The 17,924-nt window shown below is 38.4% G+C and overlaps 1 protein-coding gene across 2 annotated transcripts in view; it reads right to left on the reverse strand.

Moving 5' to 3' along the window:
• LOC101160614 (regulator of G-protein signaling 6) overlaps positions 1-17,924 on the reverse strand; it is a 44,714-nt gene that overhangs the window by 6,284 nt on the left and 20,506 nt on the right. For both annotated transcript variants that reach the window (XM_023953161.2, XM_020714677.2), the window contains 10 exons: positions 8,659-8,755; positions 7,496-7,546; positions 6,651-6,757; positions 3,705-3,756; positions 3,288-3,352; positions 1,674-1,750; positions 966-1,047; positions 773-847; positions 568-669; positions 304-365 (listed from right to left, as the gene is read on the reverse strand). In XM_023953161.2, the coding sequence (XP_023808929.1) occupies positions 304-365; positions 568-669; positions 773-847; positions 966-1,047; positions 1,674-1,750; positions 3,288-3,352; positions 3,705-3,756; positions 6,651-6,757; positions 7,496-7,546; positions 8,659-8,755 (770 nt within the window). The remainder of the gene's footprint in view (positions 1-303; positions 366-567; positions 670-772; positions 848-965; positions 1,048-1,673; positions 1,751-3,287; positions 3,353-3,704; positions 3,757-6,650; positions 6,758-7,495; positions 7,547-8,658; positions 8,756-17,924) is intronic.

The following is a 17,924-nucleotide window of genomic DNA, read 5'->3' on the forward strand; positions in this document are numbered from 1 at the left end:
CACCAAACTTCTTTGACTCCAAATTTACCTTTATCTAGCAACAACTTAAAAACAAAAAAACCACACAAGTATGTTTTTCATAGGTGGAAAAAAATTAAGGTGTCAAGGGGATAATTTTCTTCAATTAAAAACGGATTCTTTATACTATAAGATATATGATTTTGCAATGTCATTCATTTCTTTAGGGAAAATCCTCTCAATATCTCAATTCAATTAAATGCCATCAAACACAACCTTAGATTCATTTTTAAACAGTTTATATATATATATACCGTCTATAAATGTAAACCCCGGCCTTCATACCTCTCAGCAACTTTGGACATTTTCATACAGTGGCGATCAAGCTGGGTTTTCAGGAATGAGATCTGAAAGAGGAAATGACAGGAGTGTATTTGTTTGTGTTATTTTATTGTCAGCACTTTAAAAAATACGTTAAGTAAGATCTTGTTTGAGATGAATGGTAGCACCAATGTTGTACCAAATTTGGAACAAATCCAAGTAAAAATTAGAAATATATTGTGTAATCCTAAAACAGAACACCGTCTATCTACTTATCTAAACTTTTACCTCTTTCTCCACGTCTTCCTTGGTGCCTTTTGGGCAGTGCTGTAAAAAGGTGTGAATGGGACTCTGCGACTGCTTTCCCTCCTCCGTCAAGCCGTACACCGACTGCAAACACAAAATGAAAGAAGCTCGGCTTTAACTTCCATTTTGCTAGTGTCTTTGGAAATGCAATAATGACTGTCAAATGTGCTGCCGTTTGGATTTGCACCTTCTTAACTCGGTGCAAATTCTTCATGCGTCTGCATTTCCTGATGTCCATCTCTGTGGTATTAACACATCCAGGCTGAGGAGAATGAGGAAATACATTTTCATTTCATTCAACAGGTACTGTTTGAATATTGCAACTAAAGAGGTTAAGAAGAACGGAAAAAGAGGAGAGCGAGGCAAAGACAGAGGCTCACCACAGGTCTGTGGACGTCCCAGAAGGCTCTCTCTTGGCTATCAAGGATCTTCCTCTCAATTTTATCCTTTTTTCTGTCGATCCTGCAGATGGAATCAGGCAGGGAGGAAAAAGCTTCCTCTTTGTAGCCTTACCATTATAACTTGTGTCATTCTAAGCAGGACTGAAGAATGAAAGGAAGGAGTAAAAGACTGGAGAGGATAGAGTTTTTCGGCCTCCTTTGTGACTGTCTGCAGCATTTTTCTGAACAAACGTCACATCCTATGTGCTTCATATGCTCACAGAAGCTGGAAGCTGACACCATGGTTTGCTTTGCATATAAATCTAAAACCACCACATGAAAAAAAAATGCACTTAAAGCAACATAAACTGCAGTTTGTTTTTTTTAGTGCAGTTTATGCCTAAGCAAGAAAAGCCTAGTTCTTAAAGGTTTCTGTCAATTTCTGCAAGAAAACTGAAGAAACATTTAAATAAAAGCAGTAAAAAAACAAGGACACAAATCTATGAACGGACAAAGAAATAACACAAATTATCAAACTACTTCTGGAAATGATCAAAAGGCTTTCCCACATTGAACAAAGGATCAAGCAATAACATCTTTAGATTTGTGTTAGTTTTGATATTGCAGACTTGCGTGGTGTGCATTTGTGTCTTAAGAGTGATGTTGTTTTCTGGCTTTGCGTTGTCATGGTAACAGAGAAAAACTTACTTGACCTGGGCCTCGGCCTGCATGTAGATAAACTCCCACTTCCTGGCAAAGGCTCTCTGTAGCCTAGCTAGGTTCTCCTGTTTGTAAGACATCAGAAAGAAACAACTATACACAGTTCTACAGCATTCCAGGGGTGGGGCCCCTGCAGGTTCACCCTAATGTCAGACCTGGAAATAGATTGAAATAACTGGTTAAGAGTTTGTGCTCAATTGTATGACAGGAAAAAGGGGGGAAAAGCCAGATTATGTAAAACAAAGCTATACCATAACCTAACCACAAAAAAGAGATTTTGTCAATTAACTTACATAAATCCAGTTCATCCATCCAGCCCAGTTTGTTTTGAGTCCCTCAACCTCATCCTTTCCACCTATATTTAAAGTCTTCTCTTTTTAATTCGTATTCTGAGTGCTCAACATAATTCTCATAATTCCCAGACTGAGACGAAACTAATTTTCCACAAAAGGATCTAAGAGATTTGAAAATAAATGTGTTAAAATTAAATAATAAAAATAAGCCCAAAAAGTAAACCCAGAGAAAAGTCTTCCGATTGATATTTGAGACAAAAATGGTCTTAAGCCTTAGTCACATGCATCCGTACAGGTGCTGTGGGTTTTTGGGTTGTCCCGATCCGTGGAGGGTCGTAGAGAGCAGCGGCCGCGTCTTAAGGAGAGCGCAGCCTTGAAGTTCCCTTGAGGCTTTTGATGAAAATGGAACGCACCATTGCTGTGCATGTGATTAGTGTATTGGGAAGTATTCTAAAGTCAGTTAAAAAGACTTACGACATATGGGTGAAGCTGTCGTACGATGCGCTTGCTCCACACTCTAGTCATTAGTAATGTGCCCCTCACTGACTGTGATGGTGATATTTAAGTGCCTGTAGGATGTCCACAAAAACTATACTCTTATTGTCTAATATCCTCATTTCTAGGCTGCACTTATCACATGAACTGCGCTAATGGGCTCCCTGCTCAGTCCACAGGATTTGGGGGGGGTTGTAAAAAGGAAAATCTTTACAACACGCCTGCGTCTCATCTACTTCACCCTTACTTACTCTTATGTGTTTTTTTAAGTGTTCATTATGACCCATTACCCCCTGTATGCCCATAGAAAAAAATGTGCATGAATATTTTCCAACTACGAGCTCTCTGAGCGACCTATGACCTTGATATTTCCTGAGAGTCTTTTACAGGTTTTTACATTTCTTGCCCGCAAACAGCCCGTCTCAGCCTGTAAAGGCAGTTGAGACTAGAGCTTTAGTCAAGTTTTATGTACCATAAATATAAAATCTTCAAGCCCATTGGTGAAGCGGTAACCAATGTTCTTGACCAAATTAGAGTCACAGTGTCAACCACAAACTGTCCAACAGTTAGGACAGGGTTAGTCATGCAGGAGAATAAAAAGCTAAAGCACGGAGCTTTCATCAACATGGCTGCATAAGATTTAACATTTAAAAAAAATTGCAGTAAAAATCCAGGCTACAACCAAACCGAAAAACTCAGATTAGACAGAGATCTTTGAGTCTGTTCCAAGAGGCGTGTCCTTCTGCCCCAATTTGACCCCGAAATCACCGCAAAGCGATTGTAAAATACATGAAAGGAATGGTTCAGAACTCACCGCCTCATAATCTGTGAGCTCCAGCCTGGTCTTGTTCTGCATGGTCCGCTTGCACAGGTAGATAGCTGAGAGAGAGGGTCGAGTTCAGAGATTTATCTGGAGACATTTTTAACTCATGTGCCAGTCTGACTCTGCTTACACCAGCATATTATCAGAGAGGGATTAAGGGGAAGAGTGGGAAGAGGAACTAGACTCTGAAAACCTGACCTCCAGCAGCACCAGTGTGACTGCAGGGGCATGGACAGAAATTTTCTGGTTTTTGTCATCACTCCTGCATCATGTAATAATTATATTTGGGTCTATTTTTTGTGAATGCACTATACAGCAAGTTGATCGTTTCAGGGAAATTGTGTTTTTATTCTACGCAGGAGCACAATTGAAAATCTGTGATGGAAGAAAACAAGCCGAGCCTCTCACCGTAATCAGTGTTCTCCGGCTCCCAGCAGTTGGACGGCCAGAAATACGGCGCCTGGAGCAGAAACAAAGAAAAAATCAGAAGCACTGCCGCTCCGCCGCAGATTACAAAAGTGCAATCTGCAAGTCAACAGCATCTGACAATAGGAAAGTGATGATAACGACCTTTGCAGGACAGCTCTTTGATTGTTTCGTGAGGAAAAACATTGTGACACTCCCCAAGATCAGAGGAGCCAAGACAGCTCTGAAAACAGCTGACTGTAAAGCTTGTTGGGGGGTGTTACAGAGATGATCAAAGCCTCCAGCAATGCAGCAACAAACCGATGGATCAATGAGTCAAAACATTGTCAGAATGAATTGCTCACTTCAGGTTTTGATCCTTTTGACAGCAACTGCAATCAAACAGTAATTTAACAGATGCATGCATAACAGACGTGTCGCTACGCAACTATTTAAGTCCATTTTTATCCGCCAACCCTCTTTCAACTGCGAGTTCATGCAAAAGTATCAGTGTAAACTCCATTTGCTAAAAGCGCATTGAAGAACCCGGGTTCAGCGCGTTCTTGACCGTGCATCACATGCCCGGGTGTGTACCATGTGATGCTGTTGTACGGTGCCCTTTGGCCACACCTTAGTGGTAACTTTGGTTCCTTACTGACCCAGCACAAATGCTGTATACGGGGAGTGTGCAGGTGATAAGTAAGTACTTGTACGCTGCCAGTAGGGGGCTTTTGCCTACTTCCCCCTTACGTATCCTTGTGTGTTGTTCAAGTGTTCGCTTCAACCTATCCCTCATGGAAAAAAAATGTGCATTTCGCCCTACAAGTGCAGCGATCGATCTGACCTTGTGGATCCCCTGCTTGTCCTGTTCAGCTTTGCCCATTTTTAAGGCAATGGCGCAGAGGTCGGGCGGTCTGCCTCTGATCGGAATATTGCGGGTTCCATTCCAAACCTTGCCCATGTGTCGAAGTGTTCTTAGGCAAGACATTAAATCCCACTTTGACTTTGGTGGTTATAGGATGGCGCCAGAATGTGTGAGTGACGAGTGAATGGTACTGTGACTGGAAAGTGCTTTGGGTCTTCACGAACCAGCTCAGTGGCCTTGTGACAGAGTGTCCGCCAAATGGTTCCTGAGCTTGGGTGTGTCTTCAGCTCACCGTTCCCCCAGGGCATGGGTCAAAAGCGGGGAACAAATTTCACACACCTAGTTGCCTGCCAGCTAATGGTGCAGACAGTCCATACCCACGGTGGCTGAGAGGGTCAAGACACGTTTACATTTAAGACACAAAATTGTGTTTCAGTATTTGTTCATTTGTACTGGGATTTGTAATTGTATCTTAAATGTAAACGTGTCATGCACCTCTCAGCCATCGTATACCCACCAGTAAGGGCAGTTGTGACTAAGGCTTAACTTTTTTAAGATTACCGGATGTAGTCTGAGATTTAGAAAGTTTTCTTGAAAAGTTTTGGTTTTCTTCTCAGCTCATTTTCAGTCCAGCAGTCATCTCTGAGCAGATTCTCAGGATCAGACATTACAACACTTTGATGGCTGGTGCAAAATGGAAAAATAGCTAAAAAAATGGTTTGTATTCTTTGTGAAGAGTTTCTTGTTGGTATGCTGTCGCACAGCCTTAGGGGCTGTTCCTCTTCAAGAATAGGGATGACTGTTCTGAATGTGTCTCCAAAAATAATAATCACTACTTTTTTTTGCCATTCCCTCCGTCTTCTTCTCACCTGAGATTGAAGGAGGAGCACACGGGTCAAAGTACTGCTATCTGTACAGGCGCCTTAATTAAACTGCAACCCAAGTTCTGCTGGAGGTTCAGCCAAAACTGTGCCTAGGAATAAAAAGGATGCCCCACAGAGATCACTCTAGCTCCAGTCTGTGCAGCCTTACCACTTAAAAAAAAAAAAGATCCTTTTGTTTTTTTAATTAGGAAACCGGAGATAAACTGTCAGACTTTATGTATCAGCAGCTTTAATGTAAGAGAGTCTTATCTGAGCGGGGTGACAAGGCAGAAATGTCTGCATGTCATTCTCTGGTTTTGTGCCTTGATGACATTAATTGCAGTGTGCTGCACTGCAATAATATCCATCCCTGTCATGCCCATGGTGGCTGCCCACTCTTCTCAAACACAGACGGGCCTTTGCTGCTCGCTCAATAAATATTTTACCAGATCGCCATTCATTTTTTAAAAGGGTCACAGGATCCCAGCATGATGCTGAGGAGGCTGCAGACAGATAACAAGGCCGTTTGTTAGGAAGATCAGGACCGCTGCACTGTGATGTCATAAAGGAGCAAACTCTACCCTATTGTACAAGGTTTCATTTTATTTTAGCCAGATCAGACAACAATCCAAGAAACCCAACAGCTGTTACTATGGCAACTTGGTGCCACCCAGAATAATAAAAATGAGATTAGGACGATGACCTCCAGTGAGGGAGGTCTCATATGTAAACGCATATGTATGCATGTTTAGGGCTTCTGCGTTCAAGCTTCTTCAACTGTTTTCGGGCTCAACAAACAAAATACGTAGTCATTAAACGCACGTTGAAAGCTAAACCAGGTTGATCCAAGAGGACCTGGAACACTTTTGTTCACATCAATTTTAAAAGGAATAAAACTAATCTTGCACAACAAAAGTTTAGTTTGTACTGGAGACTAACAGTTACCAAGTTATAATATAAAGGTGCTACAATTTTGAAAACTTTCCACTCCTGGCTGATGGTGTCAGTGAGCCATCATGTCTGCAAAATAAACATGTAAAAGCTTGAAAGCTAAACTACTAAGCATAGTTGTGATTTTTAAAAGCCTAAGAGGATTATAAACAGTGGAATAACACCAAAAACCATTAACTTACAAATTACAGAAACTTCTCTAAGACAATAAAACACAATTTTTCAAAAATGATGAGACAATTTGTTATGCTCGGCGACGGCTTTGCTCACCTGAAAGCGGTAGAAGGTGCCATCGTCTCTGAGGGAGAGGACATGGTCTGAGATCGGAAAAAAATATCCCTGAGCTGCGATGAGACTCCCGATGTGCATGGCCTCCGCTAGAATACACAATTTTTCATGAGAATAAATGTTGCAGCCACAATAGCCCATGTGGACAGAGGGTGGGTTCCAACCACTGACAGTTAATGAGAACTGGACTGATCAACCCCTCCCCTTCATTTTCCAAATAAGAAGTACCCGCTCGTCCCATAAATCCTAAATCCCACAGACTTCTATTGAGAAATAAACACATTCGAAGCATTTGAGAGACTCTACCAAGCCCGCTTTCAGTGGTAGGGGTGGGGTCTAACAAGCCCACTACTGATTGGAGAGAGTGGTTGCCATAGAAATGTAGACTCAAAGCGACACAGGCCAATCACGGCTTACTGTGGACATCCGGTTTCAACATGGCGAGGGACATGTCGTGGAAAAATTGCAACTGAATTGTTTTCATTTGGTCGGAATCGCATTTGGTTGGAACCAGGATGTATCTGTGGGTGACTTCACACGTGATCTGTCCAGTTATTATTTACAGTCAATGGTTCCCACGAGGATTGCCTTTTCCTTCCTCCCTCTCCCAGTCTCCAAAAAACTAAGCTTGCAAGGGAGGAGTTACGAACATCCAGTCTCATGTTAATACCAATGTGCACTTACAAATGATCTATTTCATAATTTATAATGTTATGACCTTTTTATATTAATAACAAATTAGACTGAATATGGCTCAACTTCTGCAAATTAGCTGTAAAATAGCATTAATCTTGGATGTAAAATATAAATATAGATTTGAAGTATACCGGGATCCTCAATGGACAAATTCTTCATCAGCCACTGGACAATATCTGCACCTGAAAGAGGTCAGATAAAGACAAAAAGGTGATTTTTATACATCAGTAAATATAGAATATTCATCTATTTTCAGTTCAAATCCATCCAGAAGCTCTTGTCCTTTAATATCTTTGCTTTTTGCAGCTTTGCTGAACACGGTGGTCTCTAATTTCCAGTCATTCATTTTCCTCCTGCCTCCAGCAGGCAGATAGGGACATTGGGCCCCCTCTGTGCACATCAATTCACTGCTTTGGTAATTGTGTTTATTGATACACTCTGCTTATGGCAAATTGGGTTAATGCATCTTTATAATGGTCTGAGGGGACAGAGATGAGGAATGTTAATAGCTTTTCTCTGTTTTCATCATTTGTTTGAAGAGTGTCACAAACTTGTTTAATTGATTTCGGGGAGTTTAGAGGTGCCCATCCATCACCTTTCAATTAGCCCACGCAGTATTTTTGTTTTGCAGTTTTAACTCAGAGTCTTAACTGATGTCATCACAATTCTAAAAACTTGCTTAAGGGAACCCTGTCAGTAGGAGGACAGAATTACTCATTTCAGTTTACACACTCAAACTTTCCAAACACCTAATCGCAAATGTTCCTCCCACAAGTCGTGCAGCTCTTCTGCTGGGGAGCTGCACACATGTTTTTGGGTGTTTTTATCCATTAACCAGAAATCTCTAGATTATCACAGAGTTCATTATTATTTTATAAAAAAAAGAAATCAAAACTTCAAAATTGCTTTGAAGCCTACAACAATTTGTTTGGTTTTGTTTCATCTGTGACCATGAAAATTCCTAATAACGTTGGCCGATGTAGAAGACAGACAAGGTTAAAAAAAAAAAGCAACAGATTCTTCTGGAAATGGTTTTTAATGGGTAATTTGAAACGGTTTGTCCATGCAGTCAAGCTCTGCAAGTCATTTACTTCAAACAATCAAAATGCTGACTCATGACTGAAAAGGAGCATAACACAAATGAAACAAAACAATTATTCAAAGTGTCAAAATGTCTTGAAATTGCTTAAATCTCTGAACATCTTCAGGTGCACTAATGCATTTCTGCAGTTCAGATCTGCAGGCAGCTCCAGTTCCTCCGCAGACTCACTTCTTTCTCCTTTGTATTCCTCACCTGTAACCACACTGGGGATTTTGGTCATGAAACTCTTGACAGTTCTGATGGGCACACCCTCCGTCTCATCCTGAATCCGGGTCAAAATGTCCTCGATCTACAAAAAAGAAGACCAGAAGAGGGAAACCATTCTGTAAAATAGAAAAGCTTGATCGAAACTAAACCCAAAAGATGAGAATCCATTTGGCAATGATCCTCATAAATCTTTGGTTATAAAACCTCATCTATTTAAGGCGACATGCTTTTTGAATTTTCTAAATAACACAAATCTTTTCTTTTATTGCTTCTTCTGTATGCGTTTCCTCACAATAACTTTTTCTTTTTTTAAGATGATGAAATCATACTTTTCCTCAAATCTTCATATCTGTCAAGGTTTGGAACAAACTGTTCTTTTTGAAAGGATGGTGTGGGAGCATCCAGATGTACTCCTGGTTAAAAATGAGAAATAATAATAAATCATATTCCAAGTTCTCAAACTTTAAATCAATAAACAAAATAAGAACTTTTATGCTCACCATTTCGAGTCAAATTTTATTTATGTAGTCCAATATTACATCAGTGGTTGTCTTAATGGGCTTCATACTGGTAATTGTAGAAGAATATGAAATCGGGCATAAAGAACGAGTAATCACTAAATTGCAACAAAAATAATAAATAAATAATTTCAGAAATGTGTGATCACATGACCAAACAATTTTGATCCATTTTAAAAGCCTTCCCAGTGGTATTTTAAGTATAACTATGCAGTTTTAGACAAAATAAGAAAAAACGGTCCCGTTTTCTAGGATATAGTTTCAGCAGAGTGGCAGGAGTTCATCAGAAAATTGACTCTTAGTAAGCTTGCCCTCATTTCCCATCATCCCTTTGTCAACATTCTCTCCCTCTAGCTTACAGCCCATCACACCTCCCCACCTAATATTATCTGTGCAAAACGACATGGGGAAGCACAACTTGAGTTATCCAGCTGTACAGTTGTGAGCCAGATGCCATCTCAGGTGAGGAAAACCAAAGCGTACATGGATCTAGAAATGTGCAACGCAGAATGGAACGGATCACTGAGCGCCCAAGATATTTTCTACGTCACAAATACAATTTTCTTTCCAACTGCATCTTTTCATCTGCTCTTGATCCACAGCGATTTGAACAAAGAAATATTTACAAATGCAATTTTATTTCTAATTTTCATGATGTATGTCCTCCATCATGAGAAAAATGCCACAAGAACATGGTAAAAACACCCAAAACACTTTTTTTTTTATTGGAGTGAGTCTTTAGGAATGAACATAGTTGTGCACTAATTGCATTTTTTGTATGTGATGATAAGCAAATATTACCTCACATAGAACACATTTTTAATCATCCACTTCAGGCAGAAGCAGATATCAAAGAACTGGAGATGCATTTGGGCCATTAGCAAAGTGGCACAGATGTTGATGGAAGAGTCACAGAATTGAACCAAACAGATTGACTGTTAAACCTTGATCGCAATACCAAAGCAGAAATGATGTAGTTGTGCTGGTACTGACCTCTGGGTCAGAACCAGAACACATTTCCTGTAACTCACATAAGTAATGTTATGTAAGTAAGTATGTTAAGTAAGTTAATGTGTGCTGCACACGCTGAACACATTCACTCTGAGTTTTTGACCCTTTTGGCTCCAAGCCTATATTTATAATAGGTAAGTGGGCTGTAAGTTTAATGTAGCAACTGGAGTTCACATAAAGTCAGAGCTTATGTATTTCCAGAACAGACTGTGTAGAGAAATCCAGGACAGAAGCTTTTGTTTTTTATTTTACTTTGATTTTTTTTTTATGGGAATCTGAGCTGTAGGCTAAATTTGTGTATAATATATTAATCAGAATAAATTTTAATTAAAAAAAAAAATAAATTTAAATGAATGTTCACAGCTATAAAGATCAAATAAAATAGTAATTTGATATTTTTTATGTTAGCGACCACAGTGGAAGAAGGCCATAAAAAGGATAAATGGCGTATACATACATGGCGTTTTGCTACTTCCTTAGAAGGCTCAATGTGCTTTACAGTCACAGTCCCATTCACACGCATTCAAACACTGATGGCCGGACACTGGTGCCAACCTAGAAGCACCAGGAGCAACGTCGGGTTAAGCGTCTTGCCCAGGGACACGTGGGCTGGAACCGAACCAGCAATCCTTTAATCAGACATCGGCCACCTCAAATGTTTTATCCCACTTTAGAGACGACGGCAGATGAGTTCATGAAGGCCGAACTGTAAATATTTACTGTATGCATTTTTAAGGGGGCAAATATGAACCAAAAGCAGGTCAGTTAAATATCACATCTCTGCATTCTCAGTGATAACAACCATAACAAAGAGATAAACAACAAAAAGAGTTTAAAATAAATAAAAGAAAACCCCAGAAAATGAATGACAATGGTTTATTTTAGCCTGTTATAAGGTACTAATAAAAAACAGTGTTTTGAATATATTTAAAATGCTTATGTTATGAGGAGGTTGTTGCAACTTATGGTGCACCTATGGAGACCAAAGCAAGAATATGACAATGCATGCAGGAAAATGATGCACAATGATCCTATGGGTGATGCGCGAGCACCATGTTTCTTTATGCAAAGCCTCCCGAGTCAGTGTTCATACAACCGCATCACATTTGTCCTTTGACTGTTCGGTGTTAATAATTCAAAGCCACAAACACAAAAGCCACATTTAACTTAAGTTTTCATCTAAATACAGAGTTAGGTTCACATTAAAAATGTTGAGAATGTTTGGAATTTCCTTGAGAGAGCTTCAATCTGTTCCAAACTTTACTAAGCTTTCATCTCTATCTTTACAAAAGTTTCTTTCAGATCAATGCGCCGTTTCACCTGAAGCTTTTGAAACTTCTGCTTTTCTGAAGGTGTGTGGTTGTGCAAACTTCAATGCAAAAAGGGGAAAAATATATAAAAATTGAATTTATCTGTCTGAGAAAGACTCTTGGTGGTCGCAGATTATTTTTAAATTAGGATGTTCTTTGCAAGCTTGGTGCATTGAAAAAGGAAGAGATAAGTACATTTTCCAGTTCTGTTGCTTCCAAGCAGCTGGGACTTTTGAAAAGACTTTTGCTTTTACCTCTTTGGCCACCGCACTGCTGTCACCTTGTTCGCTTTTTGGGGAACAAAAAAAAATAAATAATAATCTGGCTGTCTGCCATGAACAAAAGGCAGCTTTGGGGCTGTGCTTCAAAATCAATACAATAATGGGATTCTAACAAGGCCTTGATGGTGTGTGAAGACAGCTGCTCGAATGACTGTAATGGTTTCCGCTGTCAGGACCGATCCATTCCTGCCCCGCTAATCAAAATATACATTCATGGTGGTTTATTGCCGGTTAGTGCAGCTGTTAAGTTTCAGTAAAACACCGCAACAAAGGAAAAGCACTTCCACTGTTATAAAATCTATAAAATGTTGATGTTTTATGCCAATATTTTTAACATGCAATTTTACTGTGTAAAATTCATGCTGCATATTAAAAAAAAAAGGTTGCTTGAGTCAAAAGTGCAACAAAAATCAACAATAAAGGAATCAACAGGATCCCTTTTTAACAGAGATTGACATTATTAGGTATCCATAGAAAAACACAAGAAATCAAAATATTTGTGGAATAAAATACAATACACTGCATTAAAGATGCATTGCAATGAAACCAAATGTATATTTTTGGAGTGCATAAACACAGCTGTGATGGGTAAATTCACCATTGATGATTTCAGGGTAAAAGCATCGTTGGCACAGACTAATAACAGATCACTAAAGAGAGTTTGAAAGGGGGCTGAGTGTGTTTGGTTCCTGAATGTAGCCCAACAAAAGGCAGAATCCACAATTATGGGAATTCTGGCGATTTGCTTTGTTTCACAGTCTGTATGGGGCAACAAGCTGCTTGATTACTGCGTTTTCACTTCAACGATACCCTGGCTGGCTGATGAACTGGCAGACGTTTTGGCAAAAAGGATGATAGCAGATGTTTGGCATTGGCTTTAGAAGAATTCTGATCGCTGCCGTCCAACCGTTCTTTTGGTGCAAGTTTATAATTACGTGTGAACTCAGCAAACATGCTTTTTCAGAGAATATTCCACCTTTATTATCCAAATTTATAGTTCTGGTTCATTGATAGTTTCTAAGAAATGGACTGATCGCCCCCTCCCTTCCTGGTATTCCAAACTAGAAAGTACCTGCTGGTTCCAAGGATCCAAAAATCCTATAGACTTCAGTTCAGAAATAAACAGCTTTTACTCAGTCGTTCTATTTGTCAGAACAACCCTTTTTTTAACATGTTCTGGATAATCCTAGGTTGTGTCTGAATTCTCTCACTACTCCCCAATTACTAAAAAAAAACTATATAGTAAGTCTCCTCTTTCCTCTTTTTCGTCCAGTCCAAAAAGAAATGCATACGAACATGGTTAATGGAAATAGAGTTTAGCCTCAAATATAAAATGGATTTATACAAATATACACCTAGTGTGTCAGAAGATTCATAATCCCTTATTGTAGTAGTAAAATCGGTCCAACACAAGAGTCCTTTCGCTTTTACCCGTGTGCTCAGCTGCTGGACAGGAAAAGTTAGAAAATAATATATATGTATACTAGCAATTCAGACATTTCTATCTTTTGTTTAGATGCCAAATGTGATGCCACCAATTTCCTGAAGTTAAAACCTAGCAAGTAAGTACATTTTGCAAAGAATGTTTTTCAGTCCATTGTGTTCTGATGACAAAAACATATTGTTGTTTGTTTATAACAAATAAATTCGATTACGGTACACAGAATGGCGAAAAACGATGAAAGCACTTTGCTTTGTACCAAGTAGTGAAGGAATTTGGACACCACCCAAATACTTTTTGATGATTTTTTTTTGTAGTGCAAGTTATGGAAGTTATAATCTGACCAATCAGGTGCCTCAATAAAGTAGGTGGTCTCATGTCGAACGTTTGATTAACAGATTTTGTGTTTCAACAAGCTAACTCCTGATTGGTTGATGCAGATGATAGACAAACATGGCAACATCCGTATCGCGAAACAAAGGAAACAGACTAAAACATGCTTTCGTTGGAACCAAAAGTAAATCACTGTGTCAATGTTCTAGGTAATGTCAACATTTAAGTGCAACTTGTACGTTTCCATTGATTTGACTGCCACTAGTATTAGGCAGTTTTTTTGTGCAAAAAAAAAAAAATAATTAAAAATGTTCAAATCTGACATACATATTTTAAAAAACTAAATCAGACATCATGTGAAAATAAAAGACATTAAATAGTATAGTTGACATAATTAGTTTAAGATCATGCCACTGCGTCCAATCAGAACCCCTGTAGAGCCAGCCACCCCAGACCACCATACTACCACCACCACCATACTACCATGTTTTCTGTTGCTATTGCTATATATATCTATATCTATCTATATATAAACATATATATATAGAGAGATAGATATATCTATCTCTCTATATATATGCACATAAAATGATATTACAGTTTTACTCTGGATGTAAGATGATTTTCCAAAATGTTCAAAAATAAAAATCAGGATTTTCTTTTAATATTTTTGTTCTTTTGGTATGGAGACATTTTGAGGACTTTCTAGCTTGTAGCTGATCGATTGGGCTGCCAGATCTGACAACAGCATCTGTCAAGGTTAAGAGAATACTTACCCTCTTCTGATGTTTACCTCCCAACCATAATAGTTGGAATTTTATTTGTGTGATCAGCACCTTGATTTAAAGGGATTTTAGCTCTCCAATGACTATCAATTAATGGGAATAGTGTGATTTAGAGGACACAAACTTTTGCATGTTCACCAGGTTAGATGAAGAGCAGGATGAACTGCAAAACAGCCAACCCTCTGTCGATTCTTGACCCTGAAACACCTGCAATTATCCATTCTAGGTACAAAGAGAAGTCTGTGGGGGACATAGAGACTATGGTGCTATTGAAGCAGGTAAATATCCCACTGAGACCGAAAATGTCAGCAGTGGCTATGAGGTGGAGGCGAGGCAGGTTTATGTGCTCTACTATCAAGGTCCTTCATTTTGGACTAAAAAAAACCCCACCAAAATCCACTGAGCGGTAAAATACAAGAAATCCTGTCTTCCTACTTCAAAGTAGTAACAGATCAATGCCGCTTCAATGAGAGCGCTCTGGAAAACAAACAGATGAAAGGAGGAAAACACGATTTTTCACCAAAAATGTAAAATGTCAATTGTTGAGGATCGACATTTTTAAATTGATAATTTTAGGCTCCGTGGTTGAGTTCAGATAGCTACTGGTACATCTGCACATCGCCCTCAGCAGCTCCAGCACAATCAGCTGATTGCAGCATGCTCCTCTACATTGTAAGTGGCACTTGCATGCAAAGAGAAAACTCACAGAAAAGGTCACTTTGAGCCTTAAGGGTTGGGACTGATTTAAGTGAGCAAAAACATCATTCAAAGCCTCGGTTAGCATCAGAGCTGGCGATCATGGTTTTCCTGAGGTATGGATGGATTGTTTTTACATGGTTGGACCATTCCAAACACATATAAGTGAGCTCAGATGATTGGATATTTGTAAGTAGTTAACAGGAACCCTCAGAAACCTCTGCATGTAGACCACAATGACGTTTCAAGATGCCATCAAGTATTAGATTTTATTTTTGCAAGAAGTAAAAGTTGTCCAAATAATTTAACCACATAAAATGTAATTTATGTGGAGAAAATGTCCAATCATGAATTAATATTAGAGCAAGGAAAGGTTACTAATCATTTCCTAAATTACTGCTTTCATTTCTTTTCATTTTTTAACATTTAGGATGTTGAGGTCTGTCAGGAGGAACTGTTACACCGTGCATGTTGCAATATAGATCTCTGACCTCCAAACTTGCGTCTCAATGACAAAACGTTACACAACATTTGACATTGATACACAAAACACCCTAAAATTGAGAGCATTAAATAAAATCTTACAATAAACAAGCTACTCAAATTGTTTTTTCATTTATTTTAAAACAGTATTTTTGAGACAATATTAGTATCATTATTGAGAAAGATTAGAAACTCATCAATAACAACTTCTCCAAGCATTATAAAAATAAAGAAAGCAACATTTTTAAATCAAAATAAATGAAAAAGCAGAAAAAAAGATAAAAAACAGGAAACAATAACAAAACAGCAGTATGTATTAAACCTCTCTTCTGTAATGGCTTTCCTCCTTCCAAAGTCTTCTGCCCCAATCCTGCCCCCCCACCCATATAAAATGTTCTAACTCCGCCTCTGATCACAACTAATTTGAAAGTATGTATATTTTGGAAAAACAGAACATTTTGGTTTATTAAAAGGTTTTTGCTGTGCTGTTGTTGAAAATTTGTTTATTGACACTAAAGGACCAATTAATGATTTGGTTATTGAAAATTCCTCCCAAATAACATACCTAAAGAATTTTTTTTGTTATTAAATTGAAAACATGATTCCAAAGATCAATCTGTAATTTTCAGCAAAGCGGTCATCAGTTTCGGGGCCCCCCTCTGCTGCATTTCCTCCCCATGGAATAGATCAGTATCATCCGCATACATTATTACATTCCCATTTCAAATCAAGATTGTTAAAATGTATTTTTTTTAAAACAGCACTAAATGAAAGCTCTACTAACACATTTTCAAACAAGTACAATTTTTAGGAGGTAAAATCTTGCTGACATTGGGGAACCAGTCTTACAGGTGCACACATCTATGTACCTGACTAGCTGCTGTGTAATGTTTAAAGGATATTGATGTACATATAGTAAAAAAAAGGATTGCTCCTTAGACCAAATCTTAATGTTTTATTTCAAATATATGTTTTTTTTTACAAGTACAATATCACAAAATCTCTAATATAAATTTTCCCGTGATGGAAGATCTTAATTAAGTTCAGGCATGCAGCTCACAAGACTGTGCACCTCTGTGAGATTACCGACATAAAATAACTTCTCAATTTAAGTCTACTATTTCATGCAAGATATTAACTTTCCTCCTCTGAGAATGGAATTGCCATGCCAACCAGACAAAGGTCAAATTAGTTTCATCAAACATATTAAATGTGGTGACTCCACTCAGAATGGATGTGTGCTATTCACATTAGCATACACACATATCAAATGTGATACTCAAAGAGTGGGGATGATGACTCATCGCGATGATGGTTAACCGATTGCCTGAAGAGCACGAGGGCTTCTATCTATCTACATCTACAATGAGAGTTGCTGGTTTCAGTCCGGTGCACATGGCAGCAGTGAGACATGACTCTTAGTGAAAGGGTAATGGCAGCAGGATAGCTTCACCTCTCATGACTACCAATGCGTCTCTATTTAATGTGTAATCTCATTTTCGAGTGTTTTATAAGGATTTAAACTAAATTTTGGTCTTTTTTTTTTCTTTTGTTTGATTTGTTTTTCATATATTTCTCAACATGAAATCCTTTGCGATTCAATACTTTGAAGTAAAAGAAGTGAAAAAGAACAACTATACTGTGAAAAACAATTATTGTCCCCAAAAAAGTCTCAAATAAGGATAGCGACTCTGCCATAGACCATTTACATAGGAAAATTACTACATTTAAATCAATGCAAACATTTAGTGGCTAAATTTTTTCTCTCTCACTTAATTAAAACTCCAAAGGTAGCTGACATTTTAAATGTCTCTCCTGGCCTTTTGTTCTTAGGGCGTGCAGGTGAAGCAGATTGCCTCGCCATGCTGCAGGGCGTCCCAGATCGTTCCCTCGACCTTCACTTGCACTCTGCATGTGAACAGGCTCGAGCGCAGACAAGTCAGCTTTCCTGCTGCACTTTTTGAATTATTGAAAAAAATAAAAAGGTATTTATTTCATATTTCAAGATTTGGTAACAATTTACAACTAAATAAGTTTGATAAAATACAAATAAATTGGCTTTAGTTTGGTTAATCTTGTGAAAATTGTCATTTTTTTATTTTTTGGGTCAATCAGGAGAGGAGACTCATTATCAGTGGGACAAAAAAATAGACTTTAGGTGTTAAAAAGTACTGAACGTACAAATAATCTATTTAACGCCGCCAACTAGAGTGACATTTCTTCAAGCCATTAAGATGTAATAATAAATATAGGACATGTTGGTAAACAGGGCAGAACGCATCATTATTTGCTGTAACAAATGTTCTGCATCTGCGAATGCTCGCTTACTGTTTATCAGCGCAGCTCTTTGACCAATAGAAATCACACAAACACAGATGGTGTCAGTAAATCTG

This window comes from Oryzias latipes, chromosome 24, assembly GCF_053564925.1.
Source record: "Oryzias latipes strain Hd-rR chromosome 24, Olatipes_Hd-rR_3.1".
Taxonomy (NCBI): domain Eukaryota; kingdom Metazoa; phylum Chordata; class Actinopteri; order Beloniformes; family Adrianichthyidae; genus Oryzias; species Oryzias latipes.